The sequence below is a fragment of the Marmota marmota genome, unplaced genomic scaffold (assembly GCF_001458135.2).
Source record: "Marmota marmota marmota unplaced genomic scaffold, marMar, whole genome shotgun sequence".
Lineage (NCBI taxonomy): Eukaryota > Metazoa > Chordata > Mammalia > Rodentia > Sciuridae > Marmota > Marmota marmota.
The window spans coordinates 12684870-12711966 of NW_026000174.1; the positions used below are offsets into that span (position 1 = coordinate 12684870).

General features: G+C 47.9%; 1 protein-coding gene across 2 annotated transcripts in view; it reads right to left on the reverse strand.

Moving 5' to 3' along the window:
- Window positions 1-10997: 10997 nt before the first annotated feature.
- Dgat2 (diacylglycerol O-acyltransferase 2) overlaps window positions 10998-27097 on the reverse strand; it is a 30287-nt gene continuing 14187 nt past the window's right edge. Inside the window, exons 2-8 of one of the 2 annotated variants that reach the window (XM_015477398.2) lie at window positions 25654-25782; window positions 21872-21979; window positions 21418-21488; window positions 15807-16011; window positions 15066-15240; window positions 13659-13861; window positions 10998-12135 (exon numbers count right to left, since the gene is read on the reverse strand). In XM_015477398.2, coding sequence (XP_015332884.1) covers window positions 11981-12135; window positions 13659-13861; window positions 15066-15240; window positions 15807-16011; window positions 21418-21488; window positions 21872-21979; window positions 25654-25782 — 1046 coding nt within the window. In that variant the 3' untranslated portion in view covers window positions 10998-11980. The remainder of the gene's footprint in view (window positions 12136-13658; window positions 13862-15065; window positions 15241-15806; window positions 16012-21417; window positions 21489-21871; window positions 21980-25653; window positions 25783-27097) is intronic. The other variant, XM_048788042.1, reaches the window with a different exon arrangement.

Sequence of the window (27097 nt, forward strand, 5' to 3'; positions counted from 1 at the left end):
GGCCCCCGACCGACGCTGAGGAGCTCATTTTGACCCAGCGGCCGCCAGGCGGCGGGACGGGCGCTCCTCCCGCATCCGCCGCTGCCTAGTCCCCACGACCCTCCGAGCCCCTGCTGCCTACAACCCTCCACCCGAGAGGCAGGACTGCTCTGTCCCCGCGCTGGCCGCTGCCTCTGGCTAAGGAAGAGCTGTATTACCGCAGTGCAACCCCCTCCACCGGGCTGAGACCTGGCCCACTCATTGGTTCCGTTCTTACAGGGGCGGGACCCAACGGCAGCGAAGGGACTTGCTATTGGGTAACAGGTCAGTCCGTCGCCGGCCGGAATGGGCTGGGGGCAGAGGCGCTCCAGGATGGCCTCAATTGCGTCTGTCAAGCCGGGATGAAATTTGGGGCGTTGCTTCATTTTGTCCTATTTTTATTGGTTCTTTCACTAGTAAGGGGCGGAGCCTCCTGGGGTGCTGCAAAGGCCATTGCTCAAGATTGCTGCCAATTGTCAGTAAAGGAAGAGGGGCGGGGTCTTGATTAGGTAGAGCGCGCGCCTCAGCTCGGGAGTCACGTGCAGAAGGCTGGAGCGTCACCTGATTAGTGAGAATCAGTCTTCTGAGCCACTTCCGCCCTGACCTAGTTGTCATGGTAACAGGCCTCCGGTAGAGGGCGGGGACCCTCTAGGCTAGGGCGGGGACCCTCTAGGCTAGAGCAGAGTCATTGCAGGCTCCTTAAGCAGTCTTTTGCCGAGGTGTTATAATCAACGTGCGGAGACGAAAAAGGAATGCTTTATAGTTTAGCAGAGAGCTACCACGCAGGATGAATGAAACCAGAGTCCTGTCCGGCAGTCCCACCAGTCTTTCACGACCAACTCTACCCTCGAGTCCACGCCCCTCCTCGCACTCCACTAACTAGTACTCTGGAGCCAAAAGGTGTGCCAACTGCCCAGAACGCTGTTTCATCTATACCGATGGGTTGCTTCTGCTGTCCCTGGAAACCCTTTGCTACTTTTCTTTCCCTAAAACTTGCTTACCCACCAAATCTTTGCTGGGACCTTGAGTTAGAAACCTTTCCTATACCATAGTCCTGATTATTCTATTGCATTGTTTGGTGGTTTGGGGTTTTTGTGGGATTTTGTTGTTGTTGTTGTTTCTTGGCGGGAGGGGGTGTGCGGAGGGGGGGAGTGCCAGGGATTAAATCCAGGGGCGCTTAACCACTGAGTCATACCCCCAGGCCTTTTTTTTATTTTAAGACAGGGCCTCGCCAAATTGCTGAGGGCAGCTTTGAACGTGTGATCTTCCAGCCTCAGCCTACCGGCCGGCTGAGATTACAAGCTTGTGCCACCTCGCCCAGCTGCCTTGTCCTTTAATAGGCATGTTTAACACATACCACCAATCGCTACTCTCAATCCCGAGCGCCCACCCCCCCCAACACACACACATTCTCTCTCTCTCTCTCTCTCTCTCTCTCTCTGAATCCCTCTAGCAAGAAGACATTTCCTTATTCATCCCTGGATTCAGTGCTGACAGAGAATAAGGAATTGTTTTTTCCATGTAAACAAACAGCTCAAATGCCTTCTCTTCCATGAAGATTTGTTTGATCTTAATGGTAGAATCTATATGCAATTGCTTCTAAAATAAATAGCACTGAGTCATTCTGCAGGATACTGATGTGCCTTCTCCCCCCAGACTGAATTCCTACACCACCTGGACTGATGTAGCAAAAAGAACACAGTGCTTTAGAGTCAGACACAACAGAAATCAGGCACTTTGAGAATCTTGGCTCTGCCACTCTCTAGGTAACACAAAAAGCCCATTTCCCACTCTCAGTTTTCGTTTTCCCATCTGTAAAATAGTCATAGGGTTGCTATGGGGTATAAGTAAGTAATGTATGTCACAAGCCCCTGTAACAACTGACGTATAATAGATGCATTTAAGTTTTGTGGGTTTTTTCCCCAGTGGGCTGAGGATGTAGCCCCGTGCTAGAGCACATGCTAAAAATGTGTGAGCCCCTGGGTTCAAACCAGAGAACCATAAAAAAAAAAAAAATTAAAAAGGCAAACATACTATCTGAAAAACACCTTGGATCTAATCTCAGAGCTGCATCACACAGATGTCATCGCCTCCTATTCTGAATCATGGTGGGAGCCTAGGTTGTGTGGTCAGGTGTTTGTTGAGAAGAAAGTAGTTATGAATCCCAAATCTCAATTTAGTTCAACTCTGTGGTGCCAGGATCTGGTGGGATTTCACAGAAAATACGTTTCTGTTTCTAAGCTGTATTCATTTCCTGAAGCCACCAAATTAAATTACCACAAACTAGATAGCTTAAAATGAATTTATTCTTTCAGGGTTCTGGAGGCCAAAAGTCCAAAATCAAGGTGTCAAGGTGCTTGCTCAGAGGCTCTAGGGAAGAATCCTTTGTTGCTCTTCTATCCACTGGTGGCTCCAAGAATTCCTTGGCTTCTGTCTACATAATCTCTTCCCCTATCTCCACATGAGCTTCTCTTCTTCCTGTGTCTTCTTTCTCTTATAAAATATTTGTTATTGGATTTAGAGCCCACCCAGATAATCCAGATTTCATCTTGAGATCCTTAATTGAATTATATTGGCAAATACCCTTTTCCAAATAAGGTCATATTCACAGGTCCAAGGGGTTAGAACAGAGTGTGCCATCATTCAGCCGACTGTACGAGTTAAGAAAATGGGCCTAGAAAGAGTGCACAGAATTACTTCCTCCTTTGGGAGGATCCCTTGTGAATAGTAATTGACACTCAACAAATGTCCAAGAGAGCTTCTCTATGTCAAACCTTTTGCTAGGTGCTGGGAAACCCAGATCCTAGAGGAGCTGCCCACTCCTTGTTTGAAGATCCAGTAAGTATACAAAAAGTGATACTCCAATTGCTCAGTGCTGAATTGGAAGGAAGCCCAGGGGCAATGGGAGCCAAAAGAAAAAATAGTTGAGAGTCAGATTTCACAGTGGAGTGGAGACTGAAGGATCAATTCTCTCTACAAGATTTTATTGAGGTTCAACTCTGCACAGGCTGACTGCTGGTTGCTGGAAATGCAGGCTTCAAGTACACAACCCAACTCAGACATACTACAAAAATTAGAAGACCTGGAACTCCCACCCCTGGAGACATGGGGAGAAATCAAATAGCCTATTGCCTGCAAAACATTCAAGAAAAGGTTATAAACTATCTTGTACATAGTACGTGTTCAATAAACATTACCTGTCATTATTTTCATATGGCTTATTCTAAAAATGTTTACATTATTTGGATTTGAATCTATTTTATTATATGACTATTTTAACATAAAACTAGTTTAAGCCACTTACAAGTGAAACTTAATCCCCACATTTATACATTAATGCTGTTTGGACGTAGGGTCTCTGGGAGATAATTAAGATTACATGAGAGAATGAGAGTAGGCCCTCCATGATAGTGTTAGTGGCTTTCTTTGCCATGTGATATGCTCAGCCATGTTATGATGCAGCAAGAAGGCCCTTAATAGGTGCCAAGCAAAAGCTGGAGCCAAGCTTTTAGACTTCCCAGCCTCCAGAACCCTTTGCCAAATAAACTTCTGTTCTTTATAAATTAGCTGGATTCAGTTCTTTGGTTACAGCAACAGAAAACAGATCAAAACAGTACTGAAATCATTACGTACGCAGGGCCAAATAACCAAACCTACCCCAATCCACTTTGCTTCCTCTTCCTTTTCCCACCTTATGGGTCTAATACATTGGGTAAATAAGAGTAATAAAGGAAAGGTTAATATTTTAATATCTTGAACTTAATTAAATTAACTCTATCTTCTTCCTTTCAATAGAGCTCTTTCTTCCGTTCATTTACTTGCTTAGTAATGATACCTTTGCCAAGTGGCCGGCCTTCTTCATTTTAAGAAATAATGCAAATAGAATTCCTGACTGAAAGGAGTTCACAGATCCTTTCAGTATAAAGTGCTAGGTGTAATAATTGAAATGACATATAAAGTATTATGAAAGCACATAAGAGGAAGTTCTAACTGCAGCCTGTTTTCCAGGAAGGCTTCCTAGGGGAAAAAGAGTATTCTAGGCAGAAGGAACAACATAAGCAGAGGCTCAGAGCAGAGGACATGGCATTAGCATAGTCTAATGTGGCTGAAACAAAGGCTGCATGGGACAGTAACCGGCTAAGAGGCTGGAAGAAGCCTCCAGTGCCAGTTGAGAAGAACCTGACTACCTGGCTGAAGAACTTGAGTTTGAAGTTGGGCAACAGGAAGTCACTTTTAGAAGGATCACCCAGGCAGCCCTGGAGAGGCAGCTTTGAAGGGGAAGGACTAAAACCAGAGTTTTGCAGAAGGCCAAACGAGAAATATAAAACCCCAAAGAGGCAATTCCCCCAAAGAATCCAATCCACAGAGCACAGGCCAAGGGGCAGGTCCCTGGGCAGCGTTTCTCCTCCTTTTCCTCCAAGGTCACTTTCTTAAAAACTCTTCCCAGAGCTGAACTAATTGTGGCCTCCTCTGGGCTCCCCGCATCTGTCTGATTTCTCTTCAGTATGTGTCTCCATGTGCCTAGTCCTATGGGATAATTTATTTGTTGCTCTCTCTCTTCTTTGAAACTTTGCTTTTGATTTCTCTCTGAATCTCTAGTGTCTTGATGTAAAGGACATAATACAAACACCAGGAAACCTGGAACAAGTCTTCAGTGAGAAATTGACTGAATGTAGTCAGTGGATAAATGTTTGCAGAAGTAAATGTCGGGGTCACTCAGAGGCCTCCTAAGGAAGTCACCTTTCCATTATTTAACAAAATGCCTGAGATAATCAGTCAAGGAAAAGCTCGATTTGGGATCAGGATTCCAGAGATTTCAGCCCATGTTTACTTGGCCCTGTTGTTTTGAGCCTAGGACAGCACAGTATATCACGGTGCGAGCATGTGACAGAGGAGGCCCACTCACTTCATGGCAGCTGGGAAGTGTCGCAAAAGAGAGAGAGGAAGCGGGTAGGATCCAAATACCCACTTAAAGGGCGTGTTCCCAGTGACTTGACTTTCCTCTACTAGGCCCCCACCTCCCAAAGGTGCTACCACCTCCCAGTGATGTCAGGGGTTGGAGACCAATTTCACGAACATTCAGATTCAAACTGTAGCACCCCTCTAGCTCCCTAACTGGAACAGCCCCAGAGGGAGGAAATAAACTCTCTTTGGGTTGTCACACAAAACTTGTAGCAAAGCTGAGACAAAGACTTGGGTCTCTTGTCCTCGAGACCAGGGATTTTTCCTCAATTCCAGAGGTGTTGCTTTCTTTTCTTTGTTTCTGTTCTTTTCTTTTCCTTCCTTCCTACCTTCCTTCCTCCCCCCACCTATTTCTTTTTTTCTTTCTTTTTGGTACTGGGAACTGAACCCAACCCAGGAGTGCTTAACCACTGAACCATATCCTTAATCCTTTTTATTTTTTATTTTGAGACTGGGTCTCATAAGTTGCTTTAAGCCTTGCTAGATTGCTGAGGCTGGCTTTGAACTTATGATCCTCCTGCCTAGGTTTCCTGGGCTGCTGGGATTATGAGTGTGCTCCAATGGTTTTTCACGCTGTCACTGACTATACATGGGCCAGTGTGACACAGGCTCTTGTCCAGGCCAGCCAGGGTAAGACACAATGGATATAGTACATCTAACCCAGGGGGCTGATTTAGCAAAAGGCACCCAGAGCAAACTTTCCTCAGGAATAAGGCTTTTATAATGAGGTCTGAAGGACACAAAGGAGTCAATTGGACAAAGACTAATGTGAGCAAGAGAAGCAGTGCAGGCTCGGGGAAAAGGAGGAATGGCCTAAAAAAGGCACAGGGAGCTCTAAGGGAACTAAAAGAGAAGGCCAGGCAGGAGTGGGCAGAGAGCAGCCAGTACTGAGGAGGAAAACATTTTTGAAAAAATTGCCATTTCAAAAACAAAGCAAAACCAAAGACCTCCTTTCATTTCTTTTACATTTTGGTATTGTTTCTATACGTAATTTTGCGTAGCAGAAGTGATACTATCTTTACAGTGCTTGGAGCTTCTCAAGTTTAATCCAGCACAGAATGAAATAGGAGATTCTGGCAGGGGCCAAATCCCACCATTGTAGGCCACAGTGGAATGTGGATTTCTTTGAGGTATATCAACAGCTGTTGAAGTGTTAAGCAGGGAAGTGACGTGACCCAATTTATGGTTTAGAAATGTCACTCTGGCCAGGCAGGGTATAGCTCATGCCTGTAATCCCAGAGGCTCAGGAGCCTAAAGCAGGAGAATGGTGAGTTCAGAGCCAGCCTCAGCAACAGCAAGGCACTAAGCAACTCAGTGAGACCCTGTCTCTAAAGAAAATACAAAATAGGGCTGGGGATGTGGCTCAGTGGTCAAGTGCCCCCGAGTTCAATCCCCAGGATCCCCCTCCCACCACCACCCCCCCAAAAAAAGAAAGAAATGTCACTCTGTCAACTGCGTCAAAAGTGAATTCAAGGGTAGGAAAAGTGAAAATGGTAACACTGAATTGGGGACATTTCTTCAATGAATTTGAGGACAATTAGAACAAAGAAATATCACTAAGTTCCCAGGAATAAAAGGGCTCAAATGATGCCTGATTTCCTGTTAGGCTGATTCCATGATTGGGGAACTCTCCCCAGGCAGGCATGATGTTACTGAGTTTCTGGAAAGTAACACCCTAGATATAAAGTAGTGTGTTTAGAAGCCTCTAAGCTGGGATCAAAGCCCTGGATCAGTGTGGACCTGCAGCTTATTAGCTGCAGGGATTTAGGCAAACTGATTCCCTTCCCTGAACCTCCAGGTTTCTCTGGGGCAAGAGTAGACTAATGTTTGCTAAGTGCTTTACATACATACATTACTCCGGTCAATCTCCAGGGGATTCTATGAAGCAGTCATTTTCTTAGATTTACAGATCCCTACAAAGAGGCTCAGAAATAGCAATGACTTGCCCGCAGTCACGTGATTCTTTGGGGCAAACTGACAGTGTGAACCCAGGTCTCCTATACTACACTTCCTTTATTAATTAGAATATACTATTTAAGACTAAATTTTGCCAAGAGGATGAGAACCTCACTCCCATCCACAGCAAAGCATAGCTGCAAAAAATCCTAAGGGTAAAACTCCCTAAGCAGTTCTTCCTCTTTCTCTTCCTAAATAATTTAAGGGGCTGGGGTTGTGGCTCAGCGGTAGGTTTGCCTTGCATATGTGAGGCCCTGGGTTCAATCCTCAGCACTACATAAAAATAAATAAATAAAATAAAGGTATTGGGTCCATCTACAACTTAAAAAAAATAATTTTAAACAAAACCCCATAGGGAGGGGCCAAAAACAAAATGGTAAAGCCTTGTGAGGGGAGCTTAGAGGCGAGGAGTTCCAGAGCAGAGAGTCAGAACCAGAGTAACATGAGGAGGGCTTCCAAGCAGGGGCAGGAGGGTGGGAGGAAGGATCCTGGCGCAAGCCTCAGAACTGAAGTGGGTGATGAGTTGTCCATCTGGCAGGGCCCTCTGGAGCCAGGTGGCACAGGTGCCAGAGTTCAAGCAAGATGAGGATGAGAATTGCCTACATAATTTTGAGGGCTCAGTGCAAAATGAAATACAAAGTCCCTTGTTCAAAAATTAAGAATTATGAGATGGTGATAGTGTTAAATCAAGCATGGGGCCCATCTAAGCATGGTACCCTGTGCCACTGCATAGGTAACAGCCCCAAGAAGCTGGTCCTGCCAGTGCCAGGATTGAGGATGCAGGCAATGGCAACAATAGAGATTGGCTCCTTACACAGGGGCTGAGCAGCTAGTTAGATAAATAAATAAGTGAAGGGTAAAGGGAGACAGTTTTATCTCTATCATAATATGAGAAAAAAGAACTAGGATGGAACCTGAAGTTCATCGATACAAATTGCCCAGATATTTGTTTCTAAGTATCATCTCCATTAGGGGAAACCAGGACAGTGGAGAGGTAGATGATTCTAAGATTAGGCTAGGAAAAAAAAATCACAAGATGGGGCTGGGGCTGTAACAGTGGCACAGCGCTTGCCTAGCATGTGTGAAGGACAGGGTTAGATCCTCAGCACCACATAAATATAAAACGGATAAAATAAAAGCATTCTGTCCATATACAACTACAATAAAATTTAAAATAAATCACAAGATGATCCTGAGATATCTAGTTGTGCCAGAAAATAAGGGACTACTTTAAAAATGATGGAGGCAGATGATGTCAACAGGACACAAAAGCCAGTTTTAAAAGGCCCCAACTCCCCAAATCTGTATAGGTATCAGAATAAATAATGACAGAATGGCCCCACTGAATAAAACAGGATCCACAAAAATGAAAAAATAAGGATTCCTGAGGTTTTTATCAATAGAAATAAGGAAATATTTACATAATTGTAAAGTATGAAAAAAAAAGTACCTTTACAGTAGAAAAGTGGGGTGGTCACCATCTTAACCCAGTGATGATGATTATCATCAGTAATTGGACATACTGGAATCATACAGGTTATAAGCTGTGCTATTCATTGTTTATTCTGATATTTAAACTGGCATCATCTGCCACCTAATAGGATGTGGTGAGAAGAGCCCATCATCATGACTGTGATATGTCTGCTAATATGGATAACCTGAATCAATCATGAAGAAATTAAAATAAAACAAAACTGAACAGAATTCTGAGAACCTGACCATAATCTCCTAGATTTTCAAGGTCATAATAGTCAAGGAAAGATGGAGGAACTGTTTTAAGATCAAAGAAAACTGAAATAATAGTGGCTCTGAACTTCAGTCTTTTGCTAAAAACATACATTTTTAAGATAAACTTTGATAAACTTTTAAGATTTGAATTGAGTCTGAGAACTAGATGGTAGTAATAATTCTATGATAATTTCCTGGTGTTCATGGATTTACTGTGGCTATGTAGAATAATGTGTGGGCATCAGGTCTGAGTAAGAAGCCTCTCATGCTCTGTAAAGAGGAAGCAAGGTCAATGTTGATTAGCTGTGTGAGTAGAGAAAAGTGCTTTGGCTTCTCTGTACCAAGTTCCCAAGATTAGGAGTGTTTGCTCCAGAGGATTATAAATTTACTGTCTACTCCTGAACGTTTGTGAGTCCATGATTTTAGCATTTTTAGTTAGCTGAGGGTAGGAGCTGGACAAATGTCAAACTATCAGAAGCTCAGGGAGTCATGTGACCTTTGCCTCAGAACCATCCCTGGTGCCCCCTTGTGGTCATATCTGGGAACCACAGTTGCAATCATGGAAATGACAATTTTCAGTCGGGCTGCAGCCCCCACCACCATGCAAGGGCAGGGACTTTTGGTAAAAGTTTCCATCTCCCTCTCCTGAGGTAAAAACTCCCAACATTTACCTGGAGTATCCAGCCACAGTTTGAGAGCAGGCTGACTTCTGCTCTGAACAGGCTGCTGCAATACATACATTGCCATGGAAAGGGTATCACTCTGCAATTTAGGATCTGGTTATTACTGATGCTCTCCTTAGGCAGAGGTAGTAGAATTCCATAATACACACGGGTTATATCTATTCACAAAATTAATGCTTGAGAATAATGGCCTCCCCTTATGGGATGGCCTACAATAGAACCAGAGCTTGACCTGAAGCCAGAGGCTGAGCTTGGCAATCCAGTGTTCAGCCAGCCTCAGGCTGGGGGTGGAGATGGAGCTGATCTTCTGTCAGAAATCTGGCCTTGCCTCCATCCCCAGGGAACTGCTGTTTTCTGATCTGCGCTTTCCATCCTAAGGCCTGTCTTGTGCTATAGAACCCTGCTTCTCCAGAGCACTTCCTCTCACTACATCTTCTAGAAACTCTGAAGAAACCAACTCCCTGCCATTCCAAGTCAGGTGCTCCTGCAGACTTTACACCTCCTGGTCTGTCCAATCAGCAACTCCAGCTCTCCTGCCTGCACCTGCTGTTCTTCCCTCCTCCTTCCTGCCTGGAAAACTGTCAGCTACCCTTCGAGGCCCAGCTCAGGCACTGTTTCTTTAGTGAGACACCCCAGATTGGGTTAGAGGTGTCTGTGTCATAGCCCTGACCATCTGTGTCCTCAGCAGGATGTTAGTCTCTGCAGCCCACTCACAGCTCCCAGCAGAGGAGCAGCTTCCAGGTTGGAGGAATGGCAAAGGCAGGCAGGACAGGCATTCTGGCAGTAATGGGGCTGGAATGTTGTCTCTTGGCCTCAGCTGGGAGGGGTTTCCAGATGCTTAGTATTCAATGAACTGAATGGAACAAGAGCATAGAGAAGTGGCATCTTCTGAGACCTTGTAACCACTAGGGTGGCAGCAGGCCTGGTCACCCCCTTTTTGGTGTAGCTGGGCCAAGGGCAGGGAACATGATAAGTGATCTGTAAGGAATTTCCAGCTCAGTCATTCTAGGACCCTCCTGCTAGACAGCAGTCCTTTATCACATAGGGTAGCTTGTCTAGCTGCTCCATGGCCCTTGCCTCTTGGTATTCACTTCTCCTCTCAGGCATGAGCTAGACCTAGATGCCTGCATCTAATTAAAAGGAATGGCAAAACCTATACCACCTTCCAGGTTTGGGCTCTGAAGCTCTGCAACTTCTGACCTGTTCATGCACTCTACCGACTGACCCTTCTTGCTCACTGTCTTATGAATCCCACTGCTATATCACAAGCTACCGTATGGAAAGGCACCCATGGCAAGGAATTGAGGGAGGCCTCTGGTTAACAGCCAGTGAGGAAGTGAATCCTGCCATCAACCATATGAATGACCTTGGAAGTGGATCCTCCCTCTCTTGGGGTTTGAGACAACTGAGACCCTTGTCAACACCTAGATTGTAGCCTTGGCAGAGACATTGAGCAGAGGACCCAGCAAATCCTGGACTCTTGACTCTGAGGACCACAAGAGAAAAAGTTTGAAGCCACTAAGTTCTGAAGTTATTTGTTAAATAGCCATGGAGGAATAGTGTACCAGAAGTCCGGCAGGCAGCCCAGCTGGGGCGTGGTCCTCCCCACATGTGGCAGCAGGACACAGACAAAGCCCCAGCAATAACGCCTGAGGGTTCTTGTTTCCATTTATTTGTCTAGGAATATACAAAAGACTGACATGGTACAATGATCTCATGGAGAGAAAACATAACACAAAAAGGAGGGGCTAGGTTTCCTCCACAGACCCCCCCCCCTCAGAAAGGCACATATATGTGAGGATCAAGTTTGGGGGCCTTCGATCTGGACCCAGTGTTGCACAGGAGGCCAAGCCCCTCTGTGAACAGAAGAGGAATTCTTCCTCACACCAAACTTGGGGCATGACTCAGGTAGAGTGAGGCCACTGGGAAAGACATGCTCCAGGCCGAAGCTGAGTGTATGGAACCTGTGCCATCGGCCTCCTGAGCAACAGTCACTCCAACTTCATGTGTGACTGGATAATCCAAGATAGGGTGCTTCTGGGACAGCCCTATCACCAACACAGTATCACTGGAGGCCAGTCCAGGCTCAGATTTGAGAGACTGGGGGTAGGCTGAAGCAGGCAGAGAAGAGACTCATACTGGAGCATTCCAGATGCCCACCACTGCCCTCCCAAATAACTGCACCCTCTGCATCTTCCCCTCATCAAGAAGGACCTGTCCTGTAGTCAAGCATGGGGTGGTGGGAATAGAGGTGTCTGGGTCAGAAGTGGCTTCTGCCTCTCATCCCTAGGAGCAAAGAGCAAATCATCTAACTGGCCTGAGTCATTAATGGCTGTCCTTCTTCCCCCAATTAATCAGAACTGAGCCTTCTCTGTCATTTGGGAGGGGAAGAAGGGTTGGTTGAGAAACCATAAAGGCCCAGCTGTGTTGACCACCACCTAGAGCAGGGCAGACTGGAAGTAAAAGACCTTGAAATATTTTTTCTTCTTTAAAAAAGACCTAACATTGTAATGGTTTAACAAATTATAATTTCTTTAAATAACCCACAGACACCCATGACGCTTCCAAATTTACAGAACAAAAAGCACGATTTGCAGCCGGTTCCTTCCGGTAGCTGGCCCCCAAGGGCTAAATCAGTTCACCTCCAGGACCTCAGTCTCTGGGAGGCCAAACTTGGTCTTGTGCTTGTCAAAGAGCTTCACCAGGGCCTCCATGTACATGGCGTGGTACAGGTCGATGTCCTGCTGGGTTGGATGCTCCAGCTTGGGGATGGTGATGGGCTCACCCACTGCAGGGATGGGGAAAAGGTGGCTGGTTAAGTCAGTGCTCTTGGGCGACCCCTTCCTGGTATCTACTGACTTTAATGACTGTGCAATGTGCTGACCATACACCAGAAACTGCCTGTCTCAGATTGTCCCTTTTTATAAATGAGAATACTGAGACCCAGGAACTTGGGAAGGGCCCTGCCCAAGACAACACAGCCCTGAACAGCGGATAAAATTAATCCACTGCACCCTGATAGAAGTTCCTGTGAAAGTCAGAGGATCAAGTAAAATGGCTTTGCTTTTGCTCTTCTCTGGGTGAGCCACATTGACTCTTTGATCCCCAGTTCCAGGTCTGTCACATGGGGAGCCTTCCTCATGGGGTCTTTCTAAGGATTCTGTGAAGAATGTGACAGCTCTGAAAAGCGTGTAAGGGCAGGAGAGGAAGAACCAACACTGCTACGCTGTTTAATTTTTGTATCTTGCTCCATCTGCAGAACCAATCTACCCCTTAAGTCCTGCAGTGCAATTTCTGAGATTTCTTCCAAATCCCTGTACTTATTCTCCTCTCTCTCTCTACTGCCACTCCCTCAGCTCAAGACACTACCACAAAAGCATGGAGACTGACCTTCCCTGTCCATTTCTGCCCATCCCCAGCAGACCCAGGGATCACTTTAGAATGCAAATCTGAATCTCCCTTCCCAAATGCTCTCCAGCAGCTTTCCGTCCTCAAGGCAAAGAGCCCCTCCTTGGCACTGCCAGAGGACCTGTCCGACTGCAGCGCCTGTGAGGGAAGCGTGCCTGCTGCCTTGCTACTGCTTTGTCTCTGACCACAGCACAAATCACACACCTGCTTCTGATAATGCAAAGTATCTGTGTGAGCTTTGGCCCGTCAAATCTACTGCTCAGGGTCACAAGCTCCCGTGACATCACCAACTTGTGACCTTTAACACATGCCCACGTGCACGTATGCACAGCTCTGCAAATATCAAAAACAGGCAATTCTTTGCAATCCTATAAATTGTCCTGAATATACCTGAATCGATGCAGCTGAGGGCTGAGTGTGGCCAGGCTTTGCCACATCTCTCCCAGGTCTGTGCAACATTCATACTCACTTTTTTCTTTCTGCTCCTCAAAAAACCACACAATCTTTCTCTAACTTCACTTAGGCTATTGTTTCTGACAGAAATTCTCTTTTCCCTTCTTTTACTGATAATTCCTATCAGCAGTGAGGTAAGGTCCCCACTGATAGGAACTCCTAGAGTACCTGTGCATCTCCGTCACATCCCCAGAGGTGTTTGCTGGAACACTGTCTTCCCAGATGGGCCAGTGGGTACTACAAACCATCTGCAGGTCTCATTTCCTCACCTGTCATGCTGCTAGGTTCATAGAAATGGATCCATATACCCCTTACCCCCACTGACCATTCCCATCGGCACCCAACACATCAAGGTCCTCATGGTTAAGAGCACGGCCATCACAGCTGGGTGGCCTATTCTGGGATTTTGATGTGTTCAGGACAGCCCTTGGTGTATAGGTTGGGACTCACCAACAGTAGTGATGGGCTTGGAGTAGGGCACCAGCCCCCAGGTGTCTGAGGAAAAGAGGCCTCTGCCATGGAAGATGCAGGGAGCAAAGCCTATGTACTTCTGGAACTTCTTCTGGACCCATCGGCCCCAGGAGCCCTCCTCGAAGATCACCTGCTTGTATACCTCGTTCTCCCCAAAGGAGTAGGTGGGAACCAGGTCAGCTCTGGAAGGGAGAGGCCAGGGTCTGTCACACTCCAACCACTGGTCTCAGTTCTTACTGTCAGCCCTAGAGGCCCTGCGCCCCAGCCAAGCTGCCCTCAGGCCTGGAGTAGACCAGAACCACATGTGCCTCACAACAGACTCTGATGAATCCCTGCCCATTTGCCAGTACCTGCTCCGGAAGGCCTGCGTTCACCCTCTTCCTGAAGGCCTGCCTCCCCGTCCCTCCCCACCCCAGGGGTCTCTCAGCCCTAAACTCATCACTGTGTCATAGCCTCAGCACACTGTGTTGTCACTATCTGTCCCTACTCCCTTCCCTACCATTAGGGCTCCTTGTCAGGGTCTGATCTGACCATCCCCAGGACTGGGTTCTGCAGAGCAGCCTCTTACAAAGCATAAAGACAGGGTCCTAATGGAACAGAGAGGAGGGCTGTTCTCCCTGTCCATATATCACACTTCAGGATACATGGGACCTTGATGACATGGTCTAGTGTCTTCCCTAACTTGTGTGTGACTACAGGCTACATCTCTCTCCCTCAGTTGGCCTATGCATTACTGGAGATCTGTCACCCCAGGACCCTCCTCCTGAGTCACCTGGAACCCAGATCTGGGAGGAAAGCAGTGGAGCTGGAGTACAAGAAGCATGACTCTGCATGTTACAATGTGTCCCCACCAGTCCGTTAGCCATACTTGATCTTCTCCAGTGGGAAATGGGGACTCAATCTCCTCACTTTCTGGGTTGCTGGATGTGCTTGGTAAATGGAATATGCTGATCAGGTGGCAACACAGAATATGCTTCTGGTTTTCCACACAGGGGTCACAGAGACCCAAGTTGCCCAGTTCCTCTCTGCCTGTTCTCAGGGTCACCCTCCAACAAACATTTCCTGATGTTTCTAGCCAGGCCATCCTCATCCTGACCTCTTGCTTTCCTAACAGCCCATCTGGCCCCAGATGGTAAGTTTTTCTGTAGTCCTGCAAGTGAGGAAGAGGCCACAAGCTACAGCTCTGCTCCACCCAGACACCTGTCTACACTTGGGCAAACTTGGACTAAACTGTGCTGTCTGGGCTCCAACATGCTCCTCCCCTTCTATGCTTTTATGCCTTCAGTGGGGGTGGGCTGGGCTTTGTCTCCAAAGGCCAAGGAGAATCCAAGCCCATCCTATTGCCCTGGGCTGAAGCAAATGCTGGATGTGTGTGTGTATACTTACCCATGGCGCAGGGCCAGCTTTACAAAGCCTTTTCGGTTCCGCAGGGTGACAGCATTCTTGCCAGGCATGGAGCTCAGGGACTCGGCTGCACCCCCCACAACAATGATGATGGCATTACCACTCCCATTCTTTGAAAGCAAGTAGTCTATGGTGTCCCGGTTGACAGGGCAGATGCCTATTAGACAGGAAGGGACACACTGTCAGGACTGCTCATTGAACCACTCCCCACCAACTGTGCACAGTCAAGTGTAAAACACAAAACCCTGTACTTGGGCCCCAGACCTAATTCACCCACGTAGAAGCTGTATTACCCTATGTAAGCTATCCCTTTTCCTGAGCCTTGGCTTTCTTATCTATTCAGTGGGCATGATGCAAGGTTCTTTGGGGAGTTCATCAATTCAGCAAATTTCCCCTGAGGTTCTAACTCTGCCATGCTGATGCCAGATGCTAGGAATCCCAATGTGTCAATTGGCAGGGGACAGCAACAGTGCCATGAACCCTGAGGAGGCTGTACAATGGACAATAAGAAGGCTGGGCACCCAGAAAAAGGACTGTCAAGAGGAGACTTCAGGGGGAGGCTGTTAACCAAGATGAATCCTGGAGACTCCTGCTCAGCCCTGACCCAGTATGTCTGCGGCAAGTTGCAGCTCCCAACACAGGACCCTGTCAGCCTCCTGTGTTGCCCTGCTTGATGGGGAGGCTCAGCCCTGGGCAGCAGAGCCAGCAGGGGTGAATTCTCACCTCCGGACATCAGGTACTCCCGCAGCACAGGCATCCGAAAGTTGCCAGCCAATGTGGCCAGGTAGGGCCTTATTCCAGGGAACTTCTTGCTTACTTCAGTGGCTTCTGTGCTGAAGTTACAGAAGGCACCGAGGCCCATGATGCCATGGGGGTGGTATCCAAAGATGTAGTTCCTGGTGGTCAGTAAATTGTGTGTCTTCACCAGCTGCCAAGGAAAACTTTAGGTCAGAGGCAACTGGCCAGGAAAGGGACAAAGGGACCCACTTAGAAGGTGTGCCCAAAGGACGCAGTGGCATTCCACATCTAACTTCAGACTCTCATTTCTGGGCCACAGGTGGTTGGCAGGCACCATTTGGACTAGGAGGGGGGAGTCTTCTCCCTCATTCCACAGCCTCACTCCACTGGCCTCCTGTCTTCCCCTCTTCTCGGTCCCTCCTCCTCACCAAAGCCAGAACAACTGCTCTAAAGCCCAAATCCAACCCTTGCCACTCTCAAACTAAAGAGGGGGTCCACACTCTATCAGGGTGAAGCTCCAAATCCTTAGTTAGGCAAGCAGGTCTCAACTGCAAGTTCTGCCCGTACCAGCAGCCTTCCCAGCCCTGGGAGGGAGGGTCTGTCTGGGCTTGCAGCCTGAGGCTCCTCAGCTGCTCCCAGTATAGCCCAGCTCTTACTCCTCCTGTCCAGAAAAGAGGCAGTGCAGCTGGCCTAAATGGAAACTTCCTGCCAGAAGCCAAGCTCAGCTCAGGTTCTGAGGTAGGAAAGACAAGACAGGGTGACTATCAGCCCTGTTCTAGCCAGACCCAGGTGTGTGGAGGGGAGAGGTGGCTAGCCCAATGGCTGTGGCAGTCAATGACCTGGCCTGTGGTACTGTCAACAAAGTTGTCCTGAGATGCTCCAAACATTGACTGGCTTCCTCAGGGTCTACTGCCTACCCTGAAACTGGTGTTATGAGAGGTAGGTGTTACAAAGTGTCCCTAAACCCTGAGCAACAAGAGACACCAGGCCTGGGGTGGGGGGGGGGATGCTGGGGTTGTGGCTCAATGGTAAAGCACTCGCCTAGAACGTGTGAAGCCCTGGATTCGATCCTCAGCACCACATAAAAATAAATAAATATAATAAAGGTTAAAAAAAAAAAGAGAGAGAGAGACACCAGGCCTGAGATACCTACCTAGGGAACATGATGGGGGCAGAGATTCTTGAGAGGGAGGAAGATAAGGGTATTTTGTTTATAAAACATTACTTTTTTCACATTAGAAAAACAATCCCTGCAATACCTCCCTCCATCCAGATAAACCACTCTTGACAAAGTGTTCTTATCTTTTACTTAAAAATGCATATGCCTCTTTTCATAAAACACAAACATGAACTTACAGGCTGAGTATCATTTTTTTAAAATTTTCTACCAAATACATCCGAGCTACTACTGGTCCTGACCCAAATCCCTTGGTCTCCTTGCAGCTGCCTGGCCTGCTGTTGCACAGCTATGTATGTGTAGTAGCACCAACTCAAACCCAGTAGAGGGACATTTTAAAGGCATCTAAACTTTCCCTTTTACAAACAGTGCTTCAAGAGGCTGGGGTTGTGGCTCAGTGGTAGAGCACTTGCCTAGCCTAAGTAAGGCACTGGGTTTGATCCTCAGCACCACAAAAAGTAAATAAATAAAAGTATTGTGTCCATCATCTATAATTAAAAATATTTTTTTTAAAAAAATAGTGCTTCAATAAATACCTTAATTTTGCCCATATATCTGATTGTTTTCATGAGATAAACTTCCAGAAATATGAACATGTGGGTCTTTTCAGCTTGGCAAGCCTCAAGCACATTCCCAGCTGAGTGCCTGTCACTGTCTCTTTCTTGCATTGAAGCCAGCAGGAAACAAAGTCCCTGGCCACTGGCAGAACATCAAAATTTTCTGTGACTCCAGATTTGGGGATCTCCTGGCTCAGTGAGGGTCCCTGTGATCAGTTTTGGGGGTATAGGTGCTAGTGCTGGTGCTGGTGCTGGCCTCAGAAAATAGAAATCTAAATCTTCAGGGGACAGAGGATTAAAGGGGATATATCAGGATACCACTGGCCACATACAGCTGCCAATATGTGTGCATGTGAGCCCGAATCCCTAAGTTTTAGTCCCTGCTGTGTGGAACATTTGTACCACATTTGCCTTTTAAAGCTGCTCAAGAAGCCAACCAGGTTGGGTACACTGTGGCACATGCCTGTTATCCCAGTGACTCAGGAAACTGAGGCAGGAAGATGGCAAATTCAAGGCCAGCCTCAGCAACTTAGTGAGACCCTGTATCAAAATAGAAAATAAAAAGGGGTGGGAATGTGGCTCAGTGGTAAAGTGCCCCTGGGTACAATCTCCAGTACCAAAACAAAACACGCACACACAAATCCAGCCAGCTCTTAGCTGCCCACCAAATAAATGAGCAGCAGCAGAGGACTTTTCCACCACCAGGGTGGGGGGCAGCAAGGGCATGTGAAAGAGCCAGGTTGACAAGAGCTGGGCAAGGCTGTTGTTTGGCCTCCTACAGAGCTCTGCCTACCTATATAGGGCTCAGCAAAGCCAGAATTTAAACCTTGAGCCAGTTTCCACAGAAAGAAAGATAGGTATCAAGGTAGGAGCCAAGGCAGCCATTACAGGCTGAAAACACTCCAGGCTGGATGTGTGTCCCGAAGGGGCCAACAGAGCCCTGAAGATCAGGCCATTCTTTGATGACAAGGTGGAAACCAGGGCTCAGAGAAAGGAGCTGCTGCTTTCCCTGAGGAGGTAACAGTGAATCATCTCTGTCTGGACAAGGCACCCAACTGTGCTTTTCCCTGGTCATATAATGAAGATGTAGGAGTCAATTGGTAGGAGCCCAGCTAGCTTTATAAATCATTCATCCCTCCCCAGGACTCTGATGGCATAAATGGTTAAATGAGGTACCTTGGGGCACTGTGAAGCTTAATGGCCTTTGGTGGGGACCCCAGAAGAATGCAGGCAACTGAAACAGCTTTTCTGGTTTTGGGTTTGTTTGTTTGTTTGTTTTTGTACTGAGGATTGAACCTAGCAACACTTTAAACCAAGTCCCCTCCCCCCCCATTTTTTTTCCTTTTATTTTAAGACAGGGTCTCACTAAGTTGCTTAGGGCCTCGCTAGGTTGCCAAGACTGGCCTGGAACTTGTGATCCTTCTGCCTCAGCCTTCCAAGTCACTGGGATTACAGGTATGCACCACCACGCTCAGCCTGATACAGCTTTGAACTAGCTCTCCTTCACAGTGTCTTCCCCCAGTGCGGAAGAGAAGGTCCACTCTGGAGGAGAAAGGACACCACAGCTGAAGACTGTTGACTGCCTGCTCTCATGTTCCCTGTTTCCCATGGCAAAATCCCAGCCCAACAGGGGCCAAGCCAGGCCTTTGGGCCAAAATGAGCCTGGGACACATTCCTGGCAGGTCACTCCTCATGCCCTGCCTCCTAGGCTAGGAAGGTGCTCCAATAGATTTTCCTACCCTAGCCCCAAACAGAGGAAGACACTTAGGCCCAGGAAAGAGCAAGGATTTGCCCAAGCTTACACAGCAGGGCCCTGTGGCAGAAGAATGGAAGAACATGGGCCCTGAAGCAGAAGGAGTAAGAACAGAGGAGTAAGAACATGGGCCATGAAGCACGCAAGTTGGCTCCTATACCATCTTGCTTTGTGACCTTGGGACAGTCCTTCCTCTCTTGGCCTGCTCTGCCCATTTGTGAAATGAAGCAATTGGACAGACTCTTTCCCAGTCTCTTCTCCAAAGGTCCTGCCTCTACCTCAGGGAGAGGGAACAGGGAACTGGCTGCTCCTCTTCCAGGAAGCCGGCAGTATAGGTAGCTATGGCTGACAGCTGAGCCCCACCTGTTCCAGAAAAAGAGATGTTCTCTGGACCAGTTGAGCTGCTCTGGTGACAAAGATCTAAGAGCCACACAGAGAAGAAAGAGGGGAGGGGTGGGTGGTACAACTGGAGATCCTCATTACATAACCTGTGGCAAGAGGCCAGGCAAAGGGGGTGGGATGGGAGGGTCACACACAACCCTAGAGTGTAAGACCTGACGTCAATCTCCAAGGCCAAATCCTCCTGGAACAGAGGGGAGCCTGAGGCCACAAGGGCAGGAACAGAGCTCAGCACAAGGCCTCAAGTGGAGGTTTAATGTCCCAGGCTGAGTCAGGCCCAGCCCAGCTCTGTTCCTGGTATCCATGAGCCCTCAGAGGGCCAGCATGCACATGACCTATGGCTCCAACTTCCAGCTGACTTCTTGGAAAAGAGATGTGAGGACATGGGGACCTGCTGTGTAGCCTAGACAAGTCCTTGCTCCTCTTTGGGACTTAAGTTTCCTCACCTCCAAAATGAGAGGGTTGCATCCAATGATGCAACATCCTCCCAGCAACAACAGCCTCCAACTGTTTACAGTCAGAGTAACAGGGCTCAGGAGAGGGAGGAGAGGGAGCCCTGATCTGGAGGAACAGGAAGGACCTGAAAGGACTGGAGTGGACCGAAGGAGCTGGCCCTGGGGCCATCCCCATGAGATGCAAGGCAGCGGAGGAATGCAGGGTTGCCCAGCCACCTCCTCCAGGCTGTCCCAGTGGCTGACTCACAACAGCAAACGCACACCACCCTGCATCACACACCACACTTTCACATTCACGTGCTGCATCTGCTGGGCAGCCTTGGTAGCTAGAGTGTGCCAGGCTGGGTGCTGAGCGAGCCGGCTGGCAGGTCTTTATCCTTTGGAGAAAACCTTCAGGATTCTTTGGGTCCTTCCTCTCCTTTGTCCCCCTCAACAGCTCCTCTCCCCCAACTTTTCAAACTTGGGGCTTATATGTTCTCCCTTTTTCTCTGCCCGCTCATTGCTGTGCTCCTAAGGCAGTGCTGGGTGCTCCCACCTGAAGCCTTCTCCAACCACTCCAGCACCTGGGCTCTCATCCTTCTTTCACTGTTCATCAAATTTCCTGGGCCCTAATTCCCATGGCCAGGACCCAAGTAACTGGCTGAGAGAAGTGATACTCTGTAAGACCTCGGAAGAAAACAAAGCCCCTCACAGGCTACTTTCAGTTCGATCCTTGGTTCGGGCCAGATGAGCTTAGACTACCTTAGTATTGCTCTTGATAAATCACCTCCATTTTAAATTATGTCCTTAATATTCACTGAAGGGAAAACAAACAATGGTCATAATATATGCTATTATACCTGCTCCTTCTGTCACTCAGGCTCTCAGTGATCTTTTAGATCCAAAGGCTAGATCAAGTCTCATTTCCCCAAAGAACCAACACACATATCTTCCATTTTCAAAACAAGAAGCCAATGACGATCATGTTTGTCTTTTTGACTTTGCTACCAGAAAGCTCAGAGCTGAATGTGAAGTTCAACTGTTGTTTCCCCTTGTGTTTGAAATATTAGTACTTTTCCCTGAAGTCTTAACTTTTCTCTTCACCTGGTCTGGTATTATACATATCTGAAATTGCCTCCAATCTTGCATAAAGTCAGGTGCAGGGAGAGCCCACACAGTTCATCACCACATAAGTGGCCACTCTGCATGGGTAGGTTAAGGTCTGAGTTGAGATTTTCACCAATTCCCACCCTCCCAAGATAGAATGAGTCCTTACCTGGATGGGAAAATAGTCTCGAAAGTAGCGCCACACAGCCCAGTTTCGTACCCACTGTGATCTCCTGCCACCTTCCAAGAAACAAAATACAGTATTGGGAAGAAGTAGGAGTGGGGGACATTTGGACAAGGCAGACAAGACAGAGCCAGTCTGAAACCCTGAGGTAGGGGACTGTCAGCTCATGTGGCATCTTTGTCCTTGCCCACTGGGCCCTTTCCCACATATTCCCCATTATACAAACTCTTGACTGAGGGGGAGCATCCATAGGGACCAGGATGGTATCCTGTGAGGAGCTTTTAACCCCCCACCCAAAACTACACACTGGACTAGCCCAGTGCTTTTCATAAAGTAGGAATTAAGTAGAAAAAGGCAGAGCCCGTGGTGAGGAACCACAGCGGTGCAGGAGGGGCAGGCTTCCAAGGGCCAGGGAGTGGGTGGGAGACCTGGCACTTACCTTTCTTGGGTGTGTTCCAGTCAAATGCCAGCCAGGTGAAGTAGAGCACAGCTATGAGCCAGCAGTCAGTGCAGAAGGTGTACATGAGGATGGCGCTGCAGGCCACTCCTGGTGGGGGGCAGATGGCCACAGGTCAGGCCCTGTCCTCCTGGCTGGGTCTCAGGCTCCCCTCTGGACACTGGTGGAGTGTTTCCTGTGGCACTAAGCTAGGCAAAGACAGAGCCACAGCATGGAGGCCCACAGACCCTACCCCTGGCAATGGCTAAAGGGATGCTCGGCACACAGGACGTGAGCCTCATCTCTCGGATTCTGACAGGCTGTCCTGGCACTGACAGGCACCTGGGTTCCATGTTTTCTGGGAAGTAGCATCAGAGGAAGGAGACTTGAAGCTATTCTTATTGTCCCTCCTTGTAAGTCCTGCATACACAAGTGCCCAACAAAGTTATTATGGGTAAAGGGAGGAAATATCTACCAAGTGCTTTTCTCAACTTTTCAAGTCTTGAACTGAACCACTGAGTCACTGAACTAAGGTGACATTTTCCCCATTTTAAAATTTTACTTATTTATTCATTGTGGTGCTGGGGATTGAAACTAGGGTCTTGTACATTCTAGGCAAGCAGTCTACCAACTGAGTTATATTCCCAGCCCTAGCCCATTTTAGAGAGGAAAAACTGAAGGTTGAGGGGGAAGATAACTTGCCCAAGGTCACCTGGCAGGACAGTGGCAGAGACAGGATTCAAATTCAAGTCTGATTCTAAAGTTCATAGTCTGCACTAGGCTTTAGAAATTCACCAAAAATGAGAAATTTCAGACTGTCACTGAAGGAACCTGAGAGAGGGGACTCCTGCCCCAAGAGGAGGGCTGTCCCCCTTCCAACACAACAGAGAGACAAGGAGTCCCAGGCCAAAGCTCAGACCCTGTCAGCCTTCCTCTCATCAAAAATCCAACAGGGCCTGGAGTTGTAGCTCAGTGATAGAACGTTTGCCTAGCACACGTGAGGCACTGGGTTCAATTCCTAGCACTACATTAAAAAAAAAACAAAAAAAAAAAAAACAGGACACTTGAAGACTCCCCTGGGGGCCAGCTTCCATTTGGTCACTGTGTTCTGGACCTGCTGGCCATAAGTCTGAATGAGCTGGCACTGGAGGGAAGGAAAGCTGATAGGTAGCCTGGTTTATCTCTTGGTTCACACTTAGATAACCTCACCAGGGCTTCTCTCTTTCCAACCTCAGCCTTCAAGGCCCAGCTTAGACCTCAACCCTTTCAGAAGTGCTCTCCAATACCAAACCATCCCACAGGACTCTCTCATCTCTGAACTCTCCGCATTAGGGAGGGGCCAGATCTTTGTTCCCTGGCACTCAACACAAGACCAGGGGGCAGTAGGACTCATGCTTGATAGGAAAGGTATGAGAGAGGCCAACTCTGTGTGCCCACTCCCTCCTGAACACTGAGCTTCCTGGCCTGAGAATTCCATACCATCTTCTTCCTACCACACTGACCTTCCTCTGGGTGTATGTGGGAGAGGACATGGCTAGATGCAGACCCATGGTGAACCTAGGGGAAATGGCGGCCCTTATCATCCCCAGTCCGGTCACATTCTACACTCCTGAGCCAGCCTTTCCCCAGGGTACAACTACCTTGGGAGGGACAGTGACTAGTGACCAGACATCTGTTTCTCAGGACCTGCTTAGGGAAGCTGAGTCTAAGGGAGCTTTTGCAGGCTATAAGACCTGTTAAAGGCAACTGTGGGATCCTTAAGGCAGCTGGGCAAAGAGCCACGTCTATGTTAAGACTGATTTGCAGTTTATCTTGGGCCTGGAAAGGGATCTATTCTAGCTCCCACATCCATAGGGATCCAAGCTTCTGTAGAGGCTCAGTGATCCCCACGTGGGACTGGGCCAGTCCTATATGGTTCAGACTAGGGTGTAAACAGTCTGGAGACCAAGCTGCCAGCAACCCCCAGCTCTCCTGAGGAGCAGAAGGTGGAAGGGGCTGAGAGCCTTTGACCCCACTGCCTGGAGGGCTGGTATCTCTGGGAAGGAGGGTATCCCTATACCCAACTCTGTGGGTAAGGTCACCTAGATGGAGAAGAGAACTATTGGGCAGTCCAGAAACTGCAGCTGGTCTCTTTCTCAGTGGGGCCACTCCCCACCAGTGTGTCCAAAGCCCTATCTCACAGATAGGTCAACTCTCTTATCATTATCCGCCTCTCTCAATAGATTCCCTCCAGCTGACATCACTTGGCCCCTGAGCACCTTGAGAGCTGAAACTAGGTCCAGCCCTAGCCTCAAATACAGGAAGGTTTATTGAACAAAAGAGTGAAGTAAACACACCAGATGGTCATCCTTTCTCAGAGCCTCTGTCCCATCATCTTAGGTCATGGGTGCAACAGGAACCAATGCCACTGGGGCCCAAGAGATATAAGCCATGTGCCTGAAAGACCTGCTTGTTCCACACAGGGAGGCTCAGGGCCACCTTCACACATCACCCACTCCTGACCATCCTGGTGGCCACAAAGCAGCTCATGTTGCAAAAACCCTAGCACCTGAGACCTGTAATGCAGGGCAGTGTGTGGATGTTTGGTGGCAGGGGAGGTAGCAGCAGGGCTGGTGAAGAATAAGGACTCTAGGACCAAAGAGACCTGAGAGTTGGCCCTGCCATGTAGTGGCCTCAACCCATCCCCAAAACTCTGCTTCCTTAGGGTTGGGAATGAAGTGTGATGATGTTTAAATTGAACACACAGCCCGGCAGACAGTAAGTGTCCATGGACTTGGATGGGGGAAGAAATGACATCTGAATTTTCACTCACCTTTAATGGAAATTTAGCATCTTTCACTTACAAATGTAACAAACCACACAAGTATCAGTGCCTGCTGACATGACATCAGTAAACAAAGGTATTTTCATATCATAGTGCAGCAGTTGCAGATTCTTGAAAAATCATTTCTTTTCATCCTACTTCAGAATTACAGTAATTATTATACCTGCTTCTAGATCTTTTTTTTAACTTAATGTAACAACAAATGTGTTACTGTGTTTAATTAGGTTTCTAAATATACATTTACTTTTTTAATATTTAGTTTTTAGTTGTAGGTGGACACAATACCTTTATTTTATTTTTATGTGGTGCTGAGGATGGAACCCAGTGCCTCACTCATGCTAGGCAAGCACTCTACCTCTGAACCACAGCCCCAGCCCCACATTTGCATTTTAATATCATTGGTTCCCTATGAAAGTCAATGTACTTTGTACTACAAATTTAAAAGCACTGAAAAGGTCTGTATTCTTCATCAGAATATCAGAGGGTTCTATGGTTTGGAGGGAGGCCTAGAGGGGGCAGCCACAGCAGCCTTCACAATATGCTGTGAGCCACTGCCAGCAGGTATGGGATCCAGTGGGAGGTAGCTGCAGGGCTGCTCAGGGTAGTAATTAGCAGCAGCTTAAGTAGATCTGCCCATCCCACCAGGTCTCGCTCCACCTACACAAGGGTGTTGAGAAGACACAATAGGCTGGTTTCTGGGCTGGAATTGGGCTTGATCAATTGTTAACCTACAGCTTGGGGCCATCCCCATTATATGCTGCGTGGGTCAAAGTTCTACAAGCCAAGTCCTGACCCACTAAGACAGAGAGAGTCTAAGTGGGAGAGCTTTGTAGAAGAATAAATAGGCAATCATCTGGGTTCTTGTCCTGATCCCTCTATTGTCTTCTCATGTGATCCTGAGAAAGAACCTGTTCCCACTAAGCTTCTAACCCCGCCTGCCCATCCAACGAGCCCCACTTACCCAGCACGAGGAAGGACAAGACCCACTGTAGTACTGAGATGACCTGAAGCTGCTTTTCTACCTTGGACCTATTGAGCCAGGTGATGGAGAAGAGATCCTGGAGGGCGGAGAGGATGCTGGAACCAGTACCTGCAGCAGGAGGAAACATGAGCCTACTGCCATCCTTCCCTCCAGTCTCAGAGCCCCAACACCAACCTGCCTCCCACAGGTGGGTGCCTTCTTAGACATGAGGACATGGACTACAGAATCAGACATACCTGGGTTCAGATTCTTGCCCTATCACTAAATGGCTTTATAACAAGGTGTTTAGATGCTCTCTGTGCCCGTTTCTATATATGCACAATAGAAATGGTTTCCAAGCTAGCTCTGGATCCAAGTCTTGGCCAGGTCCTCTAAAACAGCCAGTTAGCTTCCCTCCCCTCTGTCCCAAACTCCTGTCATCCTTTATCTGGATCTAGCACAAATATTTAATCTTCGCTATCTGTGTCTGTGAGGCCAAGGACAGAGGTTCAACATCCAATTTGCAATGTTTTCTTCTCCAAGTGTACTTTGAGCATCCCCAATCCCTGCCCTACCCCCTTTATCCCAGGGACTGATATCCCTTTTCCAAGGAGTAGCGCCTCTTATTCCTACCCCCAACACCACACCGCCACCATCTGCAGAGAGATTTACACTGTCAACTTCATCTCAGTTTGGGGCCCAAAGGGAGCCAGGTAGGAGCCTTTGCTTCCCTGAAGGACCCTTAGTCAGAGAACTTCAGCAAATTGGAGGACACAGAGGGCTGGAATGATCTTTACTATCAAGCAAGCACCCAACCTAGAGGTGAGGACAAGATTATGCTCTGTGATTATGCCCTTACAATGATAACCTGAACTCAGCAGTCTATGGGCAGTGGAGCTGGGAAGGCTGCTGGAGAAACAGCACTGGAGAAGATCATGGCAAGGCCCCTGACCCATGCCCACTCTGTTCAGCACTAGACTAAAGCAGGGGGCCACCCCACACTCCTCCACTGCTGAGCTCAACTGCCTGCCCTTTGCTCAGCACATCTTCACTGAGCGCCTATTGTGTGCTGCCAGAACATTCTTCCCCACCATCCACTGTGCAAGGCCCAGCACAGATGACTCCGTCAAGATCTTGTCCTTGAGGGTCTCATGACCTTTCACTCTGGCCTGAAGCTGGGAACCAGGAAAGAGAATTTAGGGGCTTACACTCAAGCCTTCACATTTCAACAAAATCTGTAGGGCAACAAGGTCATAACAGGGTTCAGAAAGAGACTTACCCTTCCTCAGTAAAGTAAACAACTGCTTTGACTTTTAGGAGGCAGGTGGGAAATGCCAGGCCTCAAGGTGGACACATCAGTCATGTCCCCTTGATCTATCTGATGCAGCAGAGGGAGGGGACTTTGTTCCACTCACTACAAGAGCCCAGGCAAGACCATGCTACT